This window comes from Mastomys coucha, unplaced genomic scaffold (genome assembly GCF_008632895.1).
Source record: "Mastomys coucha isolate ucsf_1 unplaced genomic scaffold, UCSF_Mcou_1 pScaffold5, whole genome shotgun sequence".
NCBI lineage: Eukaryota > Metazoa > Chordata > Mammalia > Rodentia > Muridae > Mastomys > Mastomys coucha.
The window spans coordinates 106,575,313-106,595,037 of record NW_022196911.1 but is presented as its reverse complement, the minus strand read 5'-3'; the positions used below and the strand labels follow the sequence as shown (position 1 = coordinate 106,595,037).

General features: G+C 37.3%; 1 protein-coding gene across 2 annotated transcripts in view; it reads left to right on the top strand.

Moving 5' to 3' along the window:
• Abca5 (ATP binding cassette subfamily A member 5) overlaps window positions 1-19,725 on the top strand; it is a 71,877-nt gene that overhangs the window by 13,006 nt on the left and 39,146 nt on the right. The window contains exons 5-13 of one of the 2 annotated variants that reach the window (XM_031350953.1): window positions 5,904-5,992; window positions 7,998-8,227; window positions 10,375-10,516; window positions 11,529-11,717; window positions 13,683-13,830; window positions 14,771-14,939; window positions 15,506-15,564; window positions 18,154-18,264; window positions 19,513-19,688. In XM_031350953.1, coding sequence (XP_031206813.1) covers window positions 5,904-5,992; window positions 7,998-8,227; window positions 10,375-10,516; window positions 11,529-11,717; window positions 13,683-13,830; window positions 14,771-14,939; window positions 15,506-15,564; window positions 18,154-18,264; window positions 19,513-19,688 — 1,313 coding nt within the window. The remainder of the gene's footprint in view (window positions 1-5,903; window positions 5,993-7,997; window positions 8,228-10,374; window positions 10,517-11,528; window positions 11,718-13,682; window positions 13,831-14,770; window positions 14,940-15,505; window positions 15,565-18,153; window positions 18,265-19,512; window positions 19,689-19,725) is intronic. The other variant, XM_031350954.1, reaches the window with a different exon arrangement.

Below are 19,725 nucleotides of genomic sequence, written 5' to 3'. Positions count from 1 at the left end.
AAAAAACAAAAAAAAAGAAACTAACCAAAACCCCATACAGCAACAAAATGCTTAAAACCTAGAAAACACATAACCCCCCCAAACTGTATCTAAATAAAAGTACACATACAAAACTCCGTGGAGTCTATGATTTGCTGGCCAACTATTCCTGACCATGTGATTGGTTCTGCAGTGGTTCATATACTCAGTGTCACTCTGTTGGAGAAAACTGATTTTCCCTCTCCCAGCAGGCATAAATGACAGTTCCATTAACCTAGTGAGTGGCTTTATATACATTCATTACTCTTTAGAGGAAATATAACAAAGTAAAAGATAAAACAAAAACTATCACATTGAAGTCCGACAAGACAGACCAACAGACGGAAAAGAGACCAAGAGTGGGCGCCAGAAGCAGAGACCCAGCTATCCCTATGCTCAGGAATCCCATAAGAACACCAAACTGGAAGCCACAGGACAAGCTCAGAGGCCCTGGTGCAATAGTTTTTGTGAGTTCATATGAGCTTTGCTCATACTGATTTAGAAGGCCTTATTTTGTTGGTGGCCTCCATTCACCTTGGCTTTTACATTCTTTTTCCTTTTTTTTTTTTTTTTTTTTCTCATGACAAGGTTTCTCTGTGTACCCTTGGCTGTCCTGGAACTCACTCTATAGACCAGGCTGGCCTGGAACTCAGAAATCCGCCTGCCTCTGCCTCCCAAGTGCTGGGATTAAAGGCATGCGCCACCACTGCCCGGCTACTTTCTTTTTTTAAACTTATTCACTTTACATCCCATTCACTGTCCCCCTCCCCATCACTCCCTCTTACAATTCTTCCCCCACCCTTCTCCCCTTCTCCTCTGAGTGGTCCCCCTTTAGTATCCCCCCACCCCCTGGCACATCAAATCTCTGTGAGGCTAGGAGCATCTACTTCCTGAGGCCAGACAAGGCAGTTCAGCTAGAACATATCCCACACACAGGAAACAGCCTTCGGGCCACCCCCTCTCTCCTGCCTGGCTACAGTCGTTCAGGGCCCACATGAGGGTCCACATGAGCTACACACCTGCCACATATGTGTAGGGAGTTCTAGGTCCAGCCTGTGAATGTTCTTTCGTTGGTGGTTCAGTGTCTGAGAGCCCCAAGGGTCCAGGTTAGTTGATGCTGTTGGTCTTCCTGTGGACTTCTTATTCCCTTTGGGGCTGCAATCTTTCCTCCTGTCCTTCCATAAGAGTCCCCAAGCTCCATCCACTGCTTGGCTGTGGGTGTTTGCATCTGTCTGAGTCACTTGTTGGGTGGAGCTTCTCAGAGGACAGCCATGCTAGACTCCTGTCTACAAGCATTACAGAGTATCATTAATAGTGTCAGGGATTGGTGCTTGCCCATGGGATGGGTCTCAAGTTGGGCCAGTTATTGTTTGGCTATTCTCTCAGTCTCCGCTTCACCCTTGTCCTTGCATTTCTTGTAGGCAGAATAGGTTTGGGGTTGAATGTTTTGTGGGTGGATTGGTGTCTCTGTTGCTCCATTGGGCTTCTTGCCTGGCTACAGGAGGTGGCCTCTTCAGGTTCTATGTTCCCAATGCTGTGAGTCACAGCTAAGGATACATTGATTCTTGGCCACTTTCCTTATCCCAGGTCTCTCTCTCTCCCTGGAGATGCCCCCCCCCAACCCCCATCAGTTGCAAATTTTCATTCTTTCTCATAGTCATCTGTCCATCCCTTCTGTCCTTCCCCAGCTTTTTTCATTCCTTTTGTCTCCTTCCTCAGGGTTCCCTAAGCCCTGAGGAGAGGGATTTGCTGGAGACATCTTATTTAGGGCCGAGTGTTCTAAGGCCTCTGATTCTCTGTGTCATGTCTGGCTGTGGGTCTTTAGTTTTGTTTCCATCCACTTCAGAAGCTTCTCTGATGATGGTTGAATAAGGCACAGATCTATGAGTGTAGCAGAATTCCGTTAGTAGTCATTTTAACCACTGCATTCCATTTGTCTGTTTGTTTTTAGATCTGTACTGTTTGGTTTTGCTGTAGGTCCCTGGGCTGTCTAGTTCCTGGTTCTTGGTTACCCAAGCAAGTTGGTTATAGGGTTCATCTAAAGGGCTTTAAGTCAGATCAGCTATTGGTTGGTTATTAGCACAAACTTTGTGCCATCATTGTCCTAGCATATCTTGTAGGTAGTTCATCCCTGTAGTTAAAAGGCTGGTGCTTACATTTTTCTTTTGATAAGGTATAGAGTGCTGTTCTATAACAAAGATGCTGGAGCATAAATGGTCTATGTAGGCACCAGCTTGACATCTCCATGTTCAGTGAGTTGTGTAGGTATTTTCTTCAGCAGCAATGGGGCTTTGCTGTCAGTTTGTGGAAAGCAACTTACAGTTTTGGTATAGCCTGGGCTGTTTGAAGATTCCTGTGGGGCCCTTTTGGCCAACAAGTCAGTTAGATGTAACCTAGACCTGGTATTGGATGCTTTATTTGGTGACAAGAGATGGCCAGTTTGGTCTTTGTCTCTCCCACTGGTGCTTTCATTTAGATTACCCTCATATATGTATATATTTTAGGTTTCTACATTATTAGGCTTCCATACTACCCCTCAAACTTCCTTTAACTTTATCTGTCTCTTCCCAGACTCCCTCCTTCACCCCCTTCTCCCCTTCCCTTCCCTACTTGATCTCCCACTCCAGTCCCCCTCATTAATATATTCATAAATAGTAATTGTATTTCCTTTTCTCATGAGATCTATCTGTTCCCTCTAGTCCCTTACTCTATACCTAGCTTACATGGTTCTATGGATTGTAGCTTGGTTGTCATTGACTTCACCACTAATATCCACTTATATGTGAATATATTTCATATTTTTGGATCTGCAATACCTCATTTAGATAATTTTTTTCTAGTTCCATCCATTTGCCTGAAAATTTTATGATAGTCTTTTTGTTCCCCAATGGCTGGGTAGGTGGTACTCTATTATATAAATGTTCCACATTTTCTTTATCCAGTCTTCTGTTGAAGGGCATCAAGGTTGTTTCCAATTTCTGAAGAGAAATTATGAAGAGAACAGCATTGGACATGGTTGAGCAAGGGTCTTAGTGGTAGGATGAAGCATCCTTTGGGTATATGCCCAAGAGTTGTATAGTTGGAACTTGAGGTAGATTAATTCCAGTCTTCCTGAAGAACAGCCACATATTTCCATAGTGGCAGCTAGTGTTCTTAACTACTGAGCCATCTCTCCAGCCCTAGAAAAGTGACTTTTAAATAACTACTCTTATATTGAATTTTCATCTTTATTCACTTCTATCTGCCGGGGCCTGCCTGGCCTTAGAGACTGAAGTGGGACACAGCATGGGACACAGGCCAAGAGACTTATGATCTCCAGCTTCGTAGGAACTTAACTCTTTCTTACTGTTCTGTGTGTCATTAAGTACTGGGGAAGCTTAAGTCTTTCTCTCTCATTTACTTTATAATTCTTTGTTCTTGAATAAGCACTGGAAAACTTAACTCTTACTTAATTTATAATTCTCTGGCAATTAACCTGTGCTGTATAGCAGCAGGGAATTCAGTAGAGGATTTTTTTGCTAAGGGTCCTTTCTCTCTTGCCCAGAACCCTCTTCTTTTGCTGGCCAGGCAAGTGGGAGGCTTGGAGCAATTAACTTTTTAGTGAACCAGGAAAAGAAAGTCATGCTTACAGAAAGAAAAACTTTTACACAGGCTGTATGCACAGAAACACACACATTTATACATACACATATACATACATACATACATACATACATACATACTATTTACATTTTTTTGTTGGGCCCAACTACCTGTCTCATCCACTCTACAAGTATTCATACATATTTACATAATACGTATACACACATACTTACACACACACATACACACACACACACACACACACACACATACGCACACGCACATGCACACCCACACGCACGCACGCACGCACGCACGCGCGCAAAGCAAAAGCCCCGATGAGCAGGTTTCATTGAACAATCACCAGTGCAGAAAGAACTCTCATTCTGGATGAAATATAAGCTCCAACCTTTATTGCTCATAGAAGGAAAAAGCTTCTACCTTTTTATTGAGTGTGAAAAAGCCCTGTCCTTGTCACTAAGAGGAAACCCACTGTCCAGAAAAACCCTGTGCCATGGTAAGAAGAAGCCTGCTGTCTCTCTCTGCTCTCTCTTTCTGCTCTGCTCTCTCTCTCTGCTCTCTCTGCTCTGCTCTGCGCTCTCTCTGCTCTGCTCTGCTCTGCGCTCTCTCTGCTCTGCTCTGCTCTGCGCTCTCTCTCTGCTCTGCTCTGCTCTCTCTCTCTCTCTCTGCTGTCTCTCTCTCTCTGCTCTGCTCTCTCTCTGCTCTGCTGTCTCTCTCTCTCTCTCTCTCTCTCTCTGCTCTGCTCTCTCTCTCTCTCTCTCTCTGCTGTCTCTCTCTCTCTCTCTGCTCTCTCTCTCTCTCTGCTCTGCTCTGCTCTCTCTCTCTCTCTCTCTCTCTGCTGTCTCTCTCTCTCTGCTCTGCTCTGCTCTTTCTCTCTGCTCTGCTCTGCTCTCTCTGCTCTGCTCTCTCTCTGCTCTCTCTCTCTCTGCTGTCTCTCTACCATCTCTGTTCTCTCTGCTCTGCTCTGCGCTCTCTCTGCTCTGCTCTGCTCTCTCTCTCTCTGCTGTCTCTCTACCATCTCTGTTCTCTTGCCATAGTTCCTAGTTTTTGTGCTTTTTCAGGATACATGATCACATGGTATTCCAAACATTTTTTTTCAAAAGTTCACAAGTTCAAGCATAAATTCAAATCATTAATTGAATAAGAAGTTACAATAGAGATGTTTACATGTGTTTCCATTAAGACTAGTTCTCTAATTACATATTAATAATCTGTCACTAGCTCCACACATTCATTAAGAGTTTATAACAATAAAAAATGAGTATTATAAAAGTTGTTTGATATAAAACAATCTATATAAATTTAAATAACTCCAAATGTGTTAACTGTATATTTCAAAATAATACATCACTACTAATATTTTCTTAAATGAACATAAATATATAAAGTGGTTTTGTTTGTTTGTTTTATATTTAGTAGAGCTTAAAATCTTGACTCTTACTGTGGTAACTTGATACAAGAGTTACAAACGTCAAGCAAAGCATTCAGTCTTACTCTTTGTTCTCTTACAAACCCCTTCCCAATTTAATTGTCTACATTTCTTTTGGGTATATAAATACTTTTGAAATATGTAAGCTGTTCTGGAAAACCATAGTATAGTGTAAAAACATAAAATAAACAATACTACTAATAGAGAGGCTGAGATAGGAGAAGCAAGATCTCAAGACCATTATGTTATACACAGCAAGACATTGTCAAGAACAAACAAGCTGGAAGTGTATATGGACTGTACAATATTGGACCTATTGCTCCAATTACCAAATTAGAGAGACCATTGGATGACAGTCAACAAACTGCAGTCATTCCCAAAACACCCAGAGGAAGCTCCACTCCCAGGTGCTCTAACAAGCCCATGGTCACAGGATCACAGAGATAGCTTGACTCTGAGGAGTTCTGACACAATCAGGATCACAGAAAGGACAGGCTTCAGTCAGATTTAGCAAGGGCAGGTAGCACTAGAGATAACCAGATGATGTGGGACAATCGTAAGAATATAAGCAACACAAACCAAGGTTACTTGGCATCATCAGAACCCAATACTCCCACCATTGCATGTCCTGGACATACCATCACACCGGAAAAGCAAGATTCAGATCTAAAATCACTTGTCATGATGACACAGAACTTTAAGATACTTGTTTTTGAAGGATAGTTGCAGGTTTCCTTTGGTCCTGTAGAGAATGATTGATTATGTTACTTCACTAACCTGCCATGTACTCTTTCAGAAGAGAGCACTTACAGTATTGTTCAGAATCTTACGTCTCATATTGTTCTCCCGATAGCAGGCTGCTCAAAGTCATGTGATGCTGCTCAATACTGGTCCTCAGGGTTTACAGTTCTACAGGCATCAATAGATGCTGCCATTATACAGGTAAATAACAAAGGAAGGAAACCAAACCACATTTTAACAGTTATTCCTTAATTCTTTAAAGTTGAATTTGGTTAATTTACTTAAAAATATAAATATTACATAACATAATCACTTGAGAAAAAAGGTAAAATAAGTTTTTGAAGCCCTTTTTATTGGATAGTTTTATGAATATGATTCAACATACTAAATATCAATATTATATTTATTTATTATAGGTAATGTTTCTGAAATATTCTTATATTATGAAGCATCTGAGCTTTTAGACCTTTTCCTTTTAATTCATAAGTTAAAGAAAGTAACTACTTTTATCATCTTAATTGTACTGCTGGATTTTACTTTCTATCTCATAAACATTTATCTCTTATTTATTAAACAATGTTTTTAAAGTTATGTTCTAATATAATTCATTTAATGTTTAACAACCCTCTGAAAGCCGGGCAGTGGTGGCACATGCCTTTAATCCCAGCACTTGGGAGGCAGAGGCAGGTGGATTTCTAAGTTGGAGGCCAGCCTGGTCTACAGAGTGAGTTCCAGGACAGCCAGGGCTATACAGAGAAACCCTGTCTCAAAAAACAAAACAAAACAAAAACCTTCTGAGACAGAACCTGAAACCTGAAGTAAAGTAACATCAAGTAACTTCAGGACTCTGAGTCACTGGCAGAGGACCAAATGGTAGCCTTTGGATTCCACATTCAGAGTATGTACGAATGGCCGTACAAATGGGCTTAGAAGCCTAAGCAGGAATCCTGGCTCCCCTAGTTGTAAATTGCTAGGAGCACATTGACTGCAACTGTTGTGCTTTCCTTTGTGACAGGACTCTGGTAAAAACCAGATAAATTCTGTACGCAAAGTTGTCTTATAAATTCTTGCAGCTTGCATGCTATGAAGGTATTAAGGGTTTGCAATACTGTGCTAATTCAATTGTACTGTGCTTAAGATAAAGACTGAAGCAGTAGATGATACTACAAAACTTAATTGTGTCTTAGTTAGACATTAGCAATTATAAGCTTAGACTACTGTGGGTAGTTCAGGTTTGTAGTTTAGGCATTACTTAGATATTAGAAGTATTAATTGGTAAACATTTTTATTACACAAATTGATAACTATGTTCTTTTTACATCAGTTTTAAAGCAGTAAGAAAACATGCTCTTTCCTTAATCTAGGTTTTCACGTGCATTTGTGCTTTGCCTGCACTTATGTGTGTGAGAGGGTCAGACCTTGGAGTTAGACAGTTGTGAGTTGCCATGTGGGTGCTGAGATTTGAACCAGCAGTGCCTTAACTGCTGAGCCATCTCTCCAGCCTCAGAAAACATGTTCTTTAAGAGAGCTTTTAAAATATAACCACAGGAATGGTGGCTATTAATCATTCCTTTGACCCTCAGCTTTGTAGAAACATAGCTTTTCTTTTCTTAAAATGTTTTATTTTTATTATATGTACATTGGTGTTTTCCCTGAATGTATGTGTGAGGGTGTCAGATTCCCTGGAATGGAGTTACAGACTTCATTGTGAGCTACCATGTGGTTGTTGGGAATTGAACCTGAGTCCTCTGGAAGAGCAGCTCTTAACTGCTGCGCCACCTCTCCAGCCCCAGTGGAAGTTTAAAGAATGTCATTTTGGCATTAGTAAGAGTAGCATGCACATCATTTATCCACCAGGAATGAAAGGTTTCAGAGAACTGGTTTCATTCTCATAATTGAAGCATATTTTTATTATCCCTTTATTTTGCTTAATGTGATAATAAAATTGTATGATTTTATTTTATTGGATGAATTAATCAAAATTTATTTATTCACAGTCTTAAAACTTTTAATATCCAGAATGAATTAAAAGCAGAATTCTACTTTATATCATGATATTATGGTCCCTCTCTATTATTTCAGGAGTGTGAGTTTTTGAATATTTCACCTGCATGAGATTACTTTTTTAGGTATGTAATAACCAGATTTTATTAGGAACTATTGTTAGAACTACGTAATTTAAGGTATATACACTTTGTAATTACAGTTGAAGACCAACGTGTCTCTGTGGAGGGAGCTGGAGTCAACCAAAGCTGTCATCATGGCAGAAGCTGCGGTGGTGGAGATTGACACCTTCCCCCGAGGGGTCATCCTCATCTACCTCGTCATAGCCTTTTCACCCTTCGGGTACTTTCTGGCAATTCACATTGTAGCAGAAAAAGAAAAAAAGTTAAAGGAATTTTTAAAGATAATGGGACTTCATGACACTGCTTTCTGGTATGTTTAATGGCTTACTATTTAGTATAATTAACAGTTATATTAAATATACTGATCTTTAGCAGTATACCTTTATTTACTCAACTTGATGTGCTGATCCTGATTCCATATAATGTTTCCATGTTTCTTAGAATTTGAGACTAGTCAATTAGCTGCTTGTTTTATTGGAAGTTTCTGTTGACAGTACATTTTATTTCACAGTCTGTTCGAACCCTTGAGTCATACATCATGTATATCATTGCATCATTGCATGGAAGATAGGAAATCTCTAAAAACTAGAAGGTGACTACTAATGCCCTTTCCTGATATCAGAGCATATACTCAACACTCAAAACTTATTTAGAAAGATTAAGGTCTACACATGTAGTTTTCAGATTCTTCTCCTCACTTGAGAACTTCAGTAAATTAAGATGAGGAATGTATAGGTAATTTTATGGAGACACAAGTTGAGAAAAAAGTTCCCATAGGTAAGGGTTAATATATTAGCATTTTTATATAGTGCTCATTTGATAGAGACATGGATATTTATAAATAAGTACTTTTCTCTCCTCTTTCTACTGTGTAATAAGACAAATTTTTTTTGTAAGCTGGCTGGCTGTGGCTGCCTATAATGCTAGCACTCAGGAAATCAAGTCAGGAGGGCCTTGAGTCTGAGGCCAACCTAGGCTAGATTGCCAGATGCGGTTTCAAACAAAAAGTGGTTTCTTCTTAGCCTATTTAAGAGGAAGGTTAGTACTTTTAATAGGAACTGTGTTAAGTTTATAATTTTTATTATTGTATTTACAAAACAATTTTGTAAATACAAAAATGCATTTTACAATTTTTAAAAAAGATTTATTTTATTTATATGAATACACTGTAGGTATCTTCAGACACACCAGGAGAAGGTGTCAGATCCCATTACAGATGGTTGTGAACCACCATGTAGTTGCTGGGAATTGAATTCAGGAATTCTGGAAAAGCAGTCAGTGCTCTTAACTGCCGAGCCATCTCTCCAGCCCTCATTTTACAAATTTTTATTTGGTCTATTGTAACATGTATAAAACTTCATGTAGTGGTATTATTATGTCTTAACCTTTTCTTTGCTTTTTAAATTTTCATTTCATGTGTATGGATGTTTTGCGAGCTTGCATGTCTGTACACTATGTGTATACAGTGTCTGCAGAAGCCAGAAGAGGAGTTTGGATTCCCTGGAACTGGAGTTATAGATAGTTCTTAGGCACCATGTTGGTGCTAGGAATCAAACCCAGATCATCTGCAAGAGCAACAAGCGGTCTCAACCACTGAGCCATCTCTCCAAACCCTAAGTGGTATTTTGAGCGAGGGTCTCCTCAAGTAACTCTGTCTTGGAGCTTCCTAGGTGAATCAGGCTGGTCTTGAACTCACAGGAACTTGCCTTCCTCTGCCTCCTGAGTGCTGGGATTAAAGGTGTGCATGAGCACACTCACGTTTTGTTTTTCTTAGATGTTCTAGAAATGGCCTTTAAGATGCATTGAATTATTATTTTCGTATTGAAATTGCTAGATGAGTTTAGCTCTAAGTGCTTAATATATATCAACTCAAATATTTTAAATACATTTGAAGTTTTTTTAAAAATTTCAATGCTAATGGAAAAATAAGTAAAATGTGAAATTAAATACTAATGATAATTCCATTGAGCTCTGACTGAAGGGAAATCTTGAATTAAAATACTGATTCTAGTTGATCTTATTAATCAGTAGCTCACATCATGTAAGTATGGTAATTATTGCTATTAATTGGTAAGGACTTTTGGGCTTATGATAACCAGAGCCATCAGGGGTATAAGCATGATTCATTTCATAAAGAAAATAATTGTATTGACTGCTAACACTTACATTTTAAGAGAATCAGAGATGCCTGTATTCTCAGGCTCTTGAGAGTGTGTATTGCTACTGCATTGTAAAGCTTTGACTCAGAGGTCATTTTTATCTCTGTCAGTCACATTCACCTGCAGCTTGGCTCGTCCTTTATTCTTCATTAGTAGTGCTCAGCACGTGAATACATGCAGATAAATTGATTTAAAGAATAAAATGGCTGAAACAAATCTGACGTTTAGTGGGAAGTGGTTGTTTTTAATGCTGGAGCTTGTTCATTTGACAGCAGGTCTGTTTGCGCTTTCATCATAGGCTCTCCTGGGTTCTTCTGTACACAAGTTTGATTTTCCTTATGTCCCTTCTTATGGCCGTCATTGCAACAGCTTCTTCGTTATTCCCTCAGAGTAGCAGCATTGTGATTTTTCTACTGTTCTTCCTGTATGGATTGTCATCTGTGAGTATGTACCTCGAAATCCCAAAGTACCTTGGCAGTGTAGTTAAGATCTTTTTCTTTGATTAACTTACACAATTTTCCATTAAAGATATTTTTACTAGTAAGTTACAGATAAATAAATAGTGCATGGTGTAGTATATTATCATGCTTCTTAAAAATTACAGTATAATCTTATGTTTAAATCTAACTTGTTTTGGTATATTATGTTTATACATATGTCTTCTATTATTGTCTCTATTTGTCCTGTGGAAGACTGCACACTGCTGTATTTTTTTCTTTTTTCCTGAGACCCTGACTTTTCAAGTTAGTATATTCTATAGGACAATTAGTTTTAAAGGTTTCAAGGTCATTTTTAAAATATAGTTCTTTAGTAGTCTTGATATTTATTTAATATATTGACTGAACACTGAATATGACTGACCTTTGTGTCATTATGATTGGCTTATGTGCCCATATGCATAGTTAAATAATTTTACTATCATTTCCATTCTTTAAAATAATAAATTATAAATAACTTATATTTCTAGCATAATGACCTACTATACCACTTTTAACACTCAGTCTAAAGCCAGGCTTGTTTAAAGGCTGCTGGGCGCCTGCACGATGGCTCAGTGGGTAGAGTGCTTGTCTTGCAAAGGTCAGGACCCGAGTCTAGGTTTCCTGCACCCGTGGGACGCCTGGGTACAGCAGTGTGTCTGAAGGCTCAGTGTGGATGGAGGTTGGGGATTGGGAGGTAAGGGGATAAAGGAAGTGGGCACAGGGCTAGCTGATTAACACTCGGCTCCTTATGAATGCTGTTGTGTAAATGTGGTTATATTTCCTCATCATGCAGATAAAATGTAATCATTAATATTTGTCAGTTAAGAAAATAAAGCACCTTCCCATAATAGTTAGAAATGGAATTTTAGTAGCTGTACTTTTCCATGAATGCGTCTTTCTTTCATAAAAAGTTACTTCTCCCTTTGGGTCAGTCTATAAAGGTACACAGTAACCTTACATTTATGCTTTTTAGGTGTTTTTTGCTTTAATGCTGACGCCTCTTTTTAAAAAATCAAAACATGTGGGAGTTGTTGAGTTTTTTGTCACCGTGGCATTTGGATTCGTCGGCCTGTTGATAGTCCTCGTAGAAAGTTTCCCCAGGTCACTGGTGTGGCTCTTCGGTCCTTTGTGTCAGTGCGCCTTTTTGATTGGGATTGCACAGGTGGGTCCTGCGAACGCTCATCCGTCATTCACCCAGGACCTTCTCTTGTTGACAGCTCAGGCAGCATCTGGTCCTGCCACCAATATCACCTTTTATTTTTAAACAAACAACACTAGCATTTCATGAGAAAGAAATGTCAGAAAACTTAAAATCTACTTTCTCTTAGAATTCCTCCAATTTTAAGATTTCAGTTAAATCTTGCTTATAAATTCCTCAGTTTTTGCTTTAGTGTATCTTATAATGCTGTTTTGGTGTAGTAACTCAGTTCATTGAAGTTACTTATTTAAGTTCTAAGTGGTCTTCATTGCTCTACTGTAAATTTACTTTAGAAGAATGCATGACACAGAACAAAGTTGTCAAGATGAAAATGGTCAAGGAACTATGGGATTGTCAGTTATCTAAATAACATTTAGCATTAGGGCAGGAGAAATGTCTTAGTTGTTAAGAGAACTAGCTACCCTTTCAGAGGGTCAATGTTCAATTTCCAGCACTCACATGATGTCTTTCAATTGGTTATAATTCTAGTTCCAGAGATCTGATGCCCCTTTCTGCTTCATGGGCACCAGGCATACATATCATGCTCAGATATACATGCAAACAAAACACCTATATACGTAAAATAAGAAAACTTTTTTTTTTTTTTTGGTTTTTCGAGACAGGGTTTCTCTATGTAGCCCTGGCTGTCCTGGAACTCACTCTGTAGACCAGGCTGGCCTCGAACTCAGAAATCCACCTGCCTCTGCCTCCCAAGTGCTGGGATTAAAGGCATGTGCCACCACTGCCCAGCAAGAAAACACATTTTTAAAATTAAGAATGTTTAGATTTATAAATTTTATTTTTATTTTTTCTTATATGTGTAGTCAGAATCAAATGAAAAAATTCTTAAGGAACTATTTATAGGGTAGAACACAAACTCAGTTATTGTATAAAGAAATATGATTTCATACTATGTTTGATTTATATTTGAGGTTATATAGATGCTTTATGAGATAAGGTTACAATAGGTTATTTATAAGCACATTAAACAAGATTTAATTACTTAGGAGTTATTCTTCTACACTTTGAGACTATATTGAGTCTCTCTTCTCTTTACAAAGTGGGACTATGGTCATAGGTTTTCACTGGGAGTGACAGAATCTTAAATGTCATCTAATTGATCTCCTTCAGTTCACAGATAAGAGGACTGAAGTGGAGGGTGGTAAAATGAGTTTACCCACACAGGAAGAGAGGACTTAAGTGGAGGATGGTAAAATCAGTTTACCCACAGGGGAAGAGAGGACTGAAGTGGAGGGTGGTAGAATGAGTTTACCCACACGGGAAGAACTTGTACCTGAGCAAGGCCTTCACCTCCAGAACATCTCACAGTAGCACATGTGCCTACTGTGTGTTCTTTAGGAGTTACATTAACCGAAACACCTTCTTTTCAGTATTACACACATGCTGACCATAATTTTATCCTGCAATATTTATTTGATTCTGTTTTCTTAGTTGTTTTAGCATTACACATTACTTTTATTTCCTTTGTTTCATTCCATTTAGAATTAAATGACTCAGGGAGTGTTATATACAGGCTTAAGCACCAAGTGGGAAAAAACAATAATTAAATGGAGAACATAGTGGTGTGCTCCTTTAATCTCAGCATCCCCTTAAATCCCTCCTTTAGTAAGAAGGCTGAAGTAGGTAGATCTCTGTGAGGTCAAGGCCAGCCTGGTCTACATAGAGAGATCCTGTCTCAAACAACAAAACAAACAAAAAACCCCTACACAGAATAGAAATCATGATAAAGTGAATCTTTTAGATGAACTTCCTTTGTGGTTTGTTTTCCTTATAAGAGCATGCTACTAATTACTTTTTTAAATAATTCTGTTAATGTTACTCTGTTAAATATAAATTATGTTTAGTAATATTAGCTTTGTTCTAGTCATTTTTATGGAATAAACTTGGTGGTTTGCTTTTTTTCTTTAGGTCATGCATTTAGAAGATTTTAATGAGGGTGCCTTATTTTCTAATTTGACCGAAGGTCCCTACCCTCTAATTATCACTATCATCATGCTAGCTCTTGACAGTGTGTTCTACGTCCTCCTGGCTGTCTATCTCGACCAAGTCATTCCAGGTATGTGGCTGCCTACTGGAAAGATTCTAAAGTAATTCTGCTCATATATTGTCAATTTAATTTTTCTCCTAACCAGAGTATTTTATATCATATTGATGGTTCAACTTGCTCTTAAGTAATACATATGTGCATATATTTACAATATATAGTATATTGTGTATTCACTAGCCCCTCATGAACATGAAGAGACTGTGTAACAGAGAGATGTTTGTTTTGACAGTCTAGCTTCACTTTATAACTCAATTCTTCATTATATTAATCCTTTTGAACTATTTTATTTTACCCTCCAAGATCCAAAGCAGCCTCAAATTTCCAAACACTTTTTATCTTTTTAAAATTTAGCTTTATTTTTAAAGATTAAAGACCAATTATATCATGTCTCCTTTCACATTCCTCCAATTCTTTCCATGTCCACCCCCCACCCCCCAACTGCCCCAAATTCATAGCCTCTTTGTTTTTGTTTGTTTGTTTGTTTTTTTTTTAGACAGGATTTCTCTGTGTAGCCCTGGCTATCTTGAAACTCATTGTATAGATCAGGCTGGCCTCGAACTCAGAGATCCACCCATCTTTTCCCCCAAGTGCTAAGATTAAAGGTGTGCACCACCATTGCCTGGTATTGGTCTCTTTTTTGTTGTAGTAGTTATATTTTCTATATTCCAGGCCTGTATAATATGATAACTACTAGTTAATATGACTTTATTTAATTAATTTATACTACTTGTCTTTGAGACAAGGTTTGCTGGTCTGGAGATTGCTATGTAGCTTCTGCTGGCATTGAATTCTGCCTGCCTCTGCTTCCCAAGTACTTGAATTTAAGGAGTGCTACCATACCCATGTAATAAGACTTTTAAATTTAAAATTAAAGTAAGGTTATTTACTATGATTTAAATATGCTTCCAAAAATAATTCGTATAACTCAGGTTTCAATGTTTATTTTTAGGGGAATTTGGCTTGAGGAGGTCATCTTTGTACTTTCTAAAGCCATCATATTGGTCAAAAAACAAAAGAAACTATAAGGAGTTATCGGAAGGCAACATTAATGGGAATATTAGTCTCAATGAAATTGTTGAGCCTGTTTCTTCAGAATTTATAGGAAAAGAAGCTATAAGGTATGTTTAATTTTTAGGTATAGTAGAACTGTTGATGGAAATTGTGACATTTAAATCTTATGTTACCCTATCATAGAGGATATGGGATGAGAAATTCCACATGTAGGCAGTTTGGTAGTACTTACACAAAATGGCTTCTAGTTTATATCTCCTTTACTAATGTAAGAAGCATTTGATTAATGAAAGATGAGGATAATCTGCAAATTCCTTGAAACAACTTCAGTTGTCTCTGCCTGAGATGGAGTGGGCGATGCCTGAAGTGGCATCATTCCTGCAGTGCCTTTAGACAATTTGTCCTTCATGTCAGTGTTCCTTGGTTCTTTGTTTTAGCAGGAAAATGGTTTATTATTTTTCCTATTAAATAGGAATTTTGAATAACTTTACTCTGCGTGTGCAACCCTGCCTTCATCGTGTGGAAAGTGCATTGCATTGCTAGGGATGTATAGCTAGTTCAAAATGTACACGTTATAATTTAAAACAAGACAGTTTGGATAAAAATGTCATATATGTTAGCACGTGATTATAAAATTTCATATATAATTTTAATATGAATCTGTGTTTTTCAGAATAAGTGGTATTCAGAAAGCCTATAGAAAGAAAAATGAGAATGTGGAGGCTTTGAGAAGTAAGTAGCCGGCCCAGGACTTAGTCCATAGCATCATAGTACAGACAGAGAACCAGTCTGCATCGTTGTTGTAAAAGTTAAATTTATCTGTTAAGATTTGCTGGTTTCCCATTATAGATGCTTTATGTGACCAATGCTGACAATAAAACTTTTGGCATGGAGATTAGAAAGTCAGAGATTAGTATCTGTTGACATGAAAATGCCTAGCAATTGCTGGAGACCTCAGCAAACACATCACTGTCCCTCCCTCCAGTCCTGGACCAACACTCTTCTGAAACTACGAAGTGATGGGATGTACTGTCCAAAAGAAAATGCCTAACAATTTGAACCAGCTTATATTTTATTCTGGTTCAATTATTATTATATTTTATTATTGTGTACATGTATAGGTATTATTTATCTTGTAAGATTTTTTTTTTTTGTGAAGTCTGTCTGGAGAATTGGAGTGTATTTAGCAATATGTCAGCATCTTCTGCGATCTGTAAAATATACTTACACACTGACATTTTTAATTCATGTGGCTGTATTCTGGTAGGGTACAGTGGTATGTTAGTATGGTTTTATTTTACATTGGCCCAGTAAATATGCTCCTTATCATCCCTTCATTGGACATTTGAATATTCTTTTTTTTAAAGTACCTACTTAAGGTTTTTATTTTTCATATTTTTTATTCATGGCCTTTGTTAGATAAATGTATTCAAATATTCTATTCCAATGTGAAGCCTTCATTTTGGTTATGAACAGTATGATTTGATGAGCATAAACAATTCTTAAATTATACCCAGTGCACAAGTCTCATCATTCCTGGCTGCAGTGCCGTTAATGATAAATGATTCTTCTGTTGTTTTACTTAATATTAAATCTGTGACCTCCAGTGTGAGTTATTCAACTTCACCAGGCCAAGAAGCAAGAGAAGGAAATAAGAGATACCTAGGTTGTAATGGAGGCAGATGAAGCGATCAATCTCTGCAGTAATATAGTGAAACTGGAAGTGTGTTTAGAAAGGTGATAATATAAGATAATATAGAAAATCATTGTGTGCTGCATTCTACCACCAAGGAATTGAAAATTAAAATAAAAATACCAATATACTTTGTGCTTATCAGACAAAAATGTAGAAGACTTGTATCTTAAAAAGTACAGGCTATTGCTGACAAGAACTCAACAGATAGAAATACCATGTTTAAAGGTTGGAAGAGTGAATGTATATGTGTGGATTCTATCCATATTTTGTAGATTCATACTCAGACAAAATTCTATTAGATTTTTTGTTTGTTTTGAAAAATGGATTCTGAAATTATATATATATATATATATATATATATATGCAAATGATATAGAATTGCCAGAACAAATGTGAAAAATACCTAACAAATTTATAATTTAACATTACATTATTTTAAATTTCATATAAATGCTATAGTAGTCAGAACAGTGTAATTTTGGCATAAAAGAAATTGAAAAATCAGTGAAATAGAGAAGACAAAAATATTACTTATATTTTATAAATAATTAAATTTTCATTAAAGTTTAAAATAAAACAAAAACTAAAAAGACATGACCTGTGACCCATGCTGAGCACTGGAGATAAAAGTGAGTGGAGAATGAGCCATACACCCAAATACTAAACTTAAGGTGACATGAGGCCCAAAGAATGAAAGACACGACAAGTATTTTGAGACATGATTAAACAAAAGTTTTATAGGTATGACTCCGAAAGCGTGAGCTTTAGCCAGTTGAAAGTCAAAGTCTCCTGCTGCTCGTTAGACACTGCTAGGGAAACGCAAAAAGGCCTGGGTTGGAAGAAACATCTGTAAATCCTGTGTCCAGGAAAGTGCTTGTCTCTATAATACTTTAAAGTGCCTCACAGTTCAACAGTAAGGCAATAGCCCATGTGTTCTGGTTCCTGCTGCTGTGATTAACACTGCGAGCAAAAGCAGCTTGAAGAGGAAAGGGTTCATTTCATCTTACACGTCAGTCCATCGATGAGGGAGTCAGGGCAGGAGCAGGCAGGAGCTGAAGCTGAGACCATGGAGGAGCACTCCATACTGGCCTGCGCAGGGAGCACTGTCTTGTTCCCAGAGGACCTGGGTTCAATTCCTAGTACCTACATGGCAGAGCACAGTCGCCTGTAACCACAGTTCCCAGAGATCTGACACACGCAGCCAAAGCATCTGCACACACAAAATGAAACTTTCTGTACTCGCTTATGTTCTTAGCTTCTGGTGTCGGTTCCTTGTTTTGTTCTTTTTGTTCCACCTTATTTAACTTATCTTCAGATACCTTGATGAGATAAATTTCTGTATTAATTTCCTTGACAACACTTAGAAGTCAGTACACAGAAAACCTTCAAATATTTTGTATATGCCTTAATTCTTAGTGTCAGACCAAATCAATAACAGACTTTTTTTTTTACATTTCCTGCTATTCATATCACTGACTATGTCCAGACTACTTAATCTGCTTAAACTAGGTTGGTAACTTTATGCATTGAAGTTTGTCTTTGTTAAGATTGTGTGGAATTATGAATTGCTTTATAGAGCTGAACAGATACATAAAAATTTGAGCCTTATTTTTTCCATGAACTAGATTTGTCATTTGACATATATGAAGGTCAGATCACTGCACTGCTGGGCCACAGTGGAACAGGAAAGAGCACATTGATGAATATTCTGTGTGGACTGTGCCCACCTTCTGATGGTAAGAGTTTTCTCACTTGAGAAAAAAAATCTCCTATTTTTTTTAGTGTTATCAGCTAAGGAGTCACAGTATGGAGCAATTGTTTGTCCTCTTTGCGTGTACTAGATGATTTAAGTCAGCGATTTGGAATAGCTGTTTATATGTGAGCTGCTTATATGTTATTTTTCCATGCTATATATACTTACTTTTTAAAATAAAATGTTGGTTCCATTATATTTATTAAAGCAAAAATTATAATTTTTAACTTTATTTACTTCTTGAAAATTTATCTTATATACCATTTCCACCACATATTTATATGTGCACATATTTTTATTTCTTACTTGCATGGAAGAATAAATCAGTAACTAATTAGAAATTAGATTACCATTGGAAAACCCACAAATAGCTCACTATGCAGCCAAAGGAAAGAAGGGTAACTACTAACACTGTGTTCCAAATCAAACTTAAACAACAGGACCTCAAAGGAATAATCTTGGCCTGGGATTATGTCGTAGGTGTGAACTCTGTGTGGCCTGGGATTATGTCATAGGTGTAAACCCTGTGTGGAAGTATTCTGTAATTACTGAATAATGTCAGTGAAATAAATTTTATCATAAAGGGGCCAGATTGTATTGACTCTGCATTTCAATTTTGTAAATGACTTAACTTTCAAAATTAGTTTGATTTGTTCTTCATTTTTACTTGAGATGCTCTTGGACATAACATCTTACACTTTGACTTTTAGACACATGACTTTTAGAGTTCTCCATGCATTATCACATTGACTTAGTAGTTCTTAAGTAAAGCAAATTATCATTCAAATCTGATAATTAGATTATCAGTTGATTCAGTTGAAATAAGATAGTGAAATTCAAGGCATTATGATGTTCAAGACCAACTATACAGCCAGCTTGTACATGATTTACAGAGCTTGCTCATTGTCTCATAGTATTGGATGTGAAAGGAATTGTGCTTGAACCATAAACACTGTCAATGTAGTGATATATATATGTTTTATGTTAAGCTTGTAGGTGACTAGTGCTCTTTCCACTGTATAATATGCCTTGGAAATGAAGGAAAATGAAGTTGAGATATAGTTGAAAATATACAGCCAGTACTATCAAAGTGAGAACCTATCTTCCAAATTTATATTAATTCTGGCTTTGCATATGCATTTTAACAAAATTAGTAAGCTATTAGGTACATCAGAACATGCATTTTTAACACTCACTGTCTTTAATGTAAATTTAAATATTTTGCTTTTAGGGTTTGCTTCTATATATGGACACAGAGTCTCTGAGATAGATGAAATGTTTGAAGCAAGAAAAATGATTGGCATATGTCCACAGTCAGATATAAACTTTGATGTCCTGACAGTAGAAGAAAATTTATCAATTTTGGCTTCAATCAAAGGAATACCAGCCAACAATATAATTCAAGAAGTATGTTATTTATATATAAACCATCACTGTATTTCAT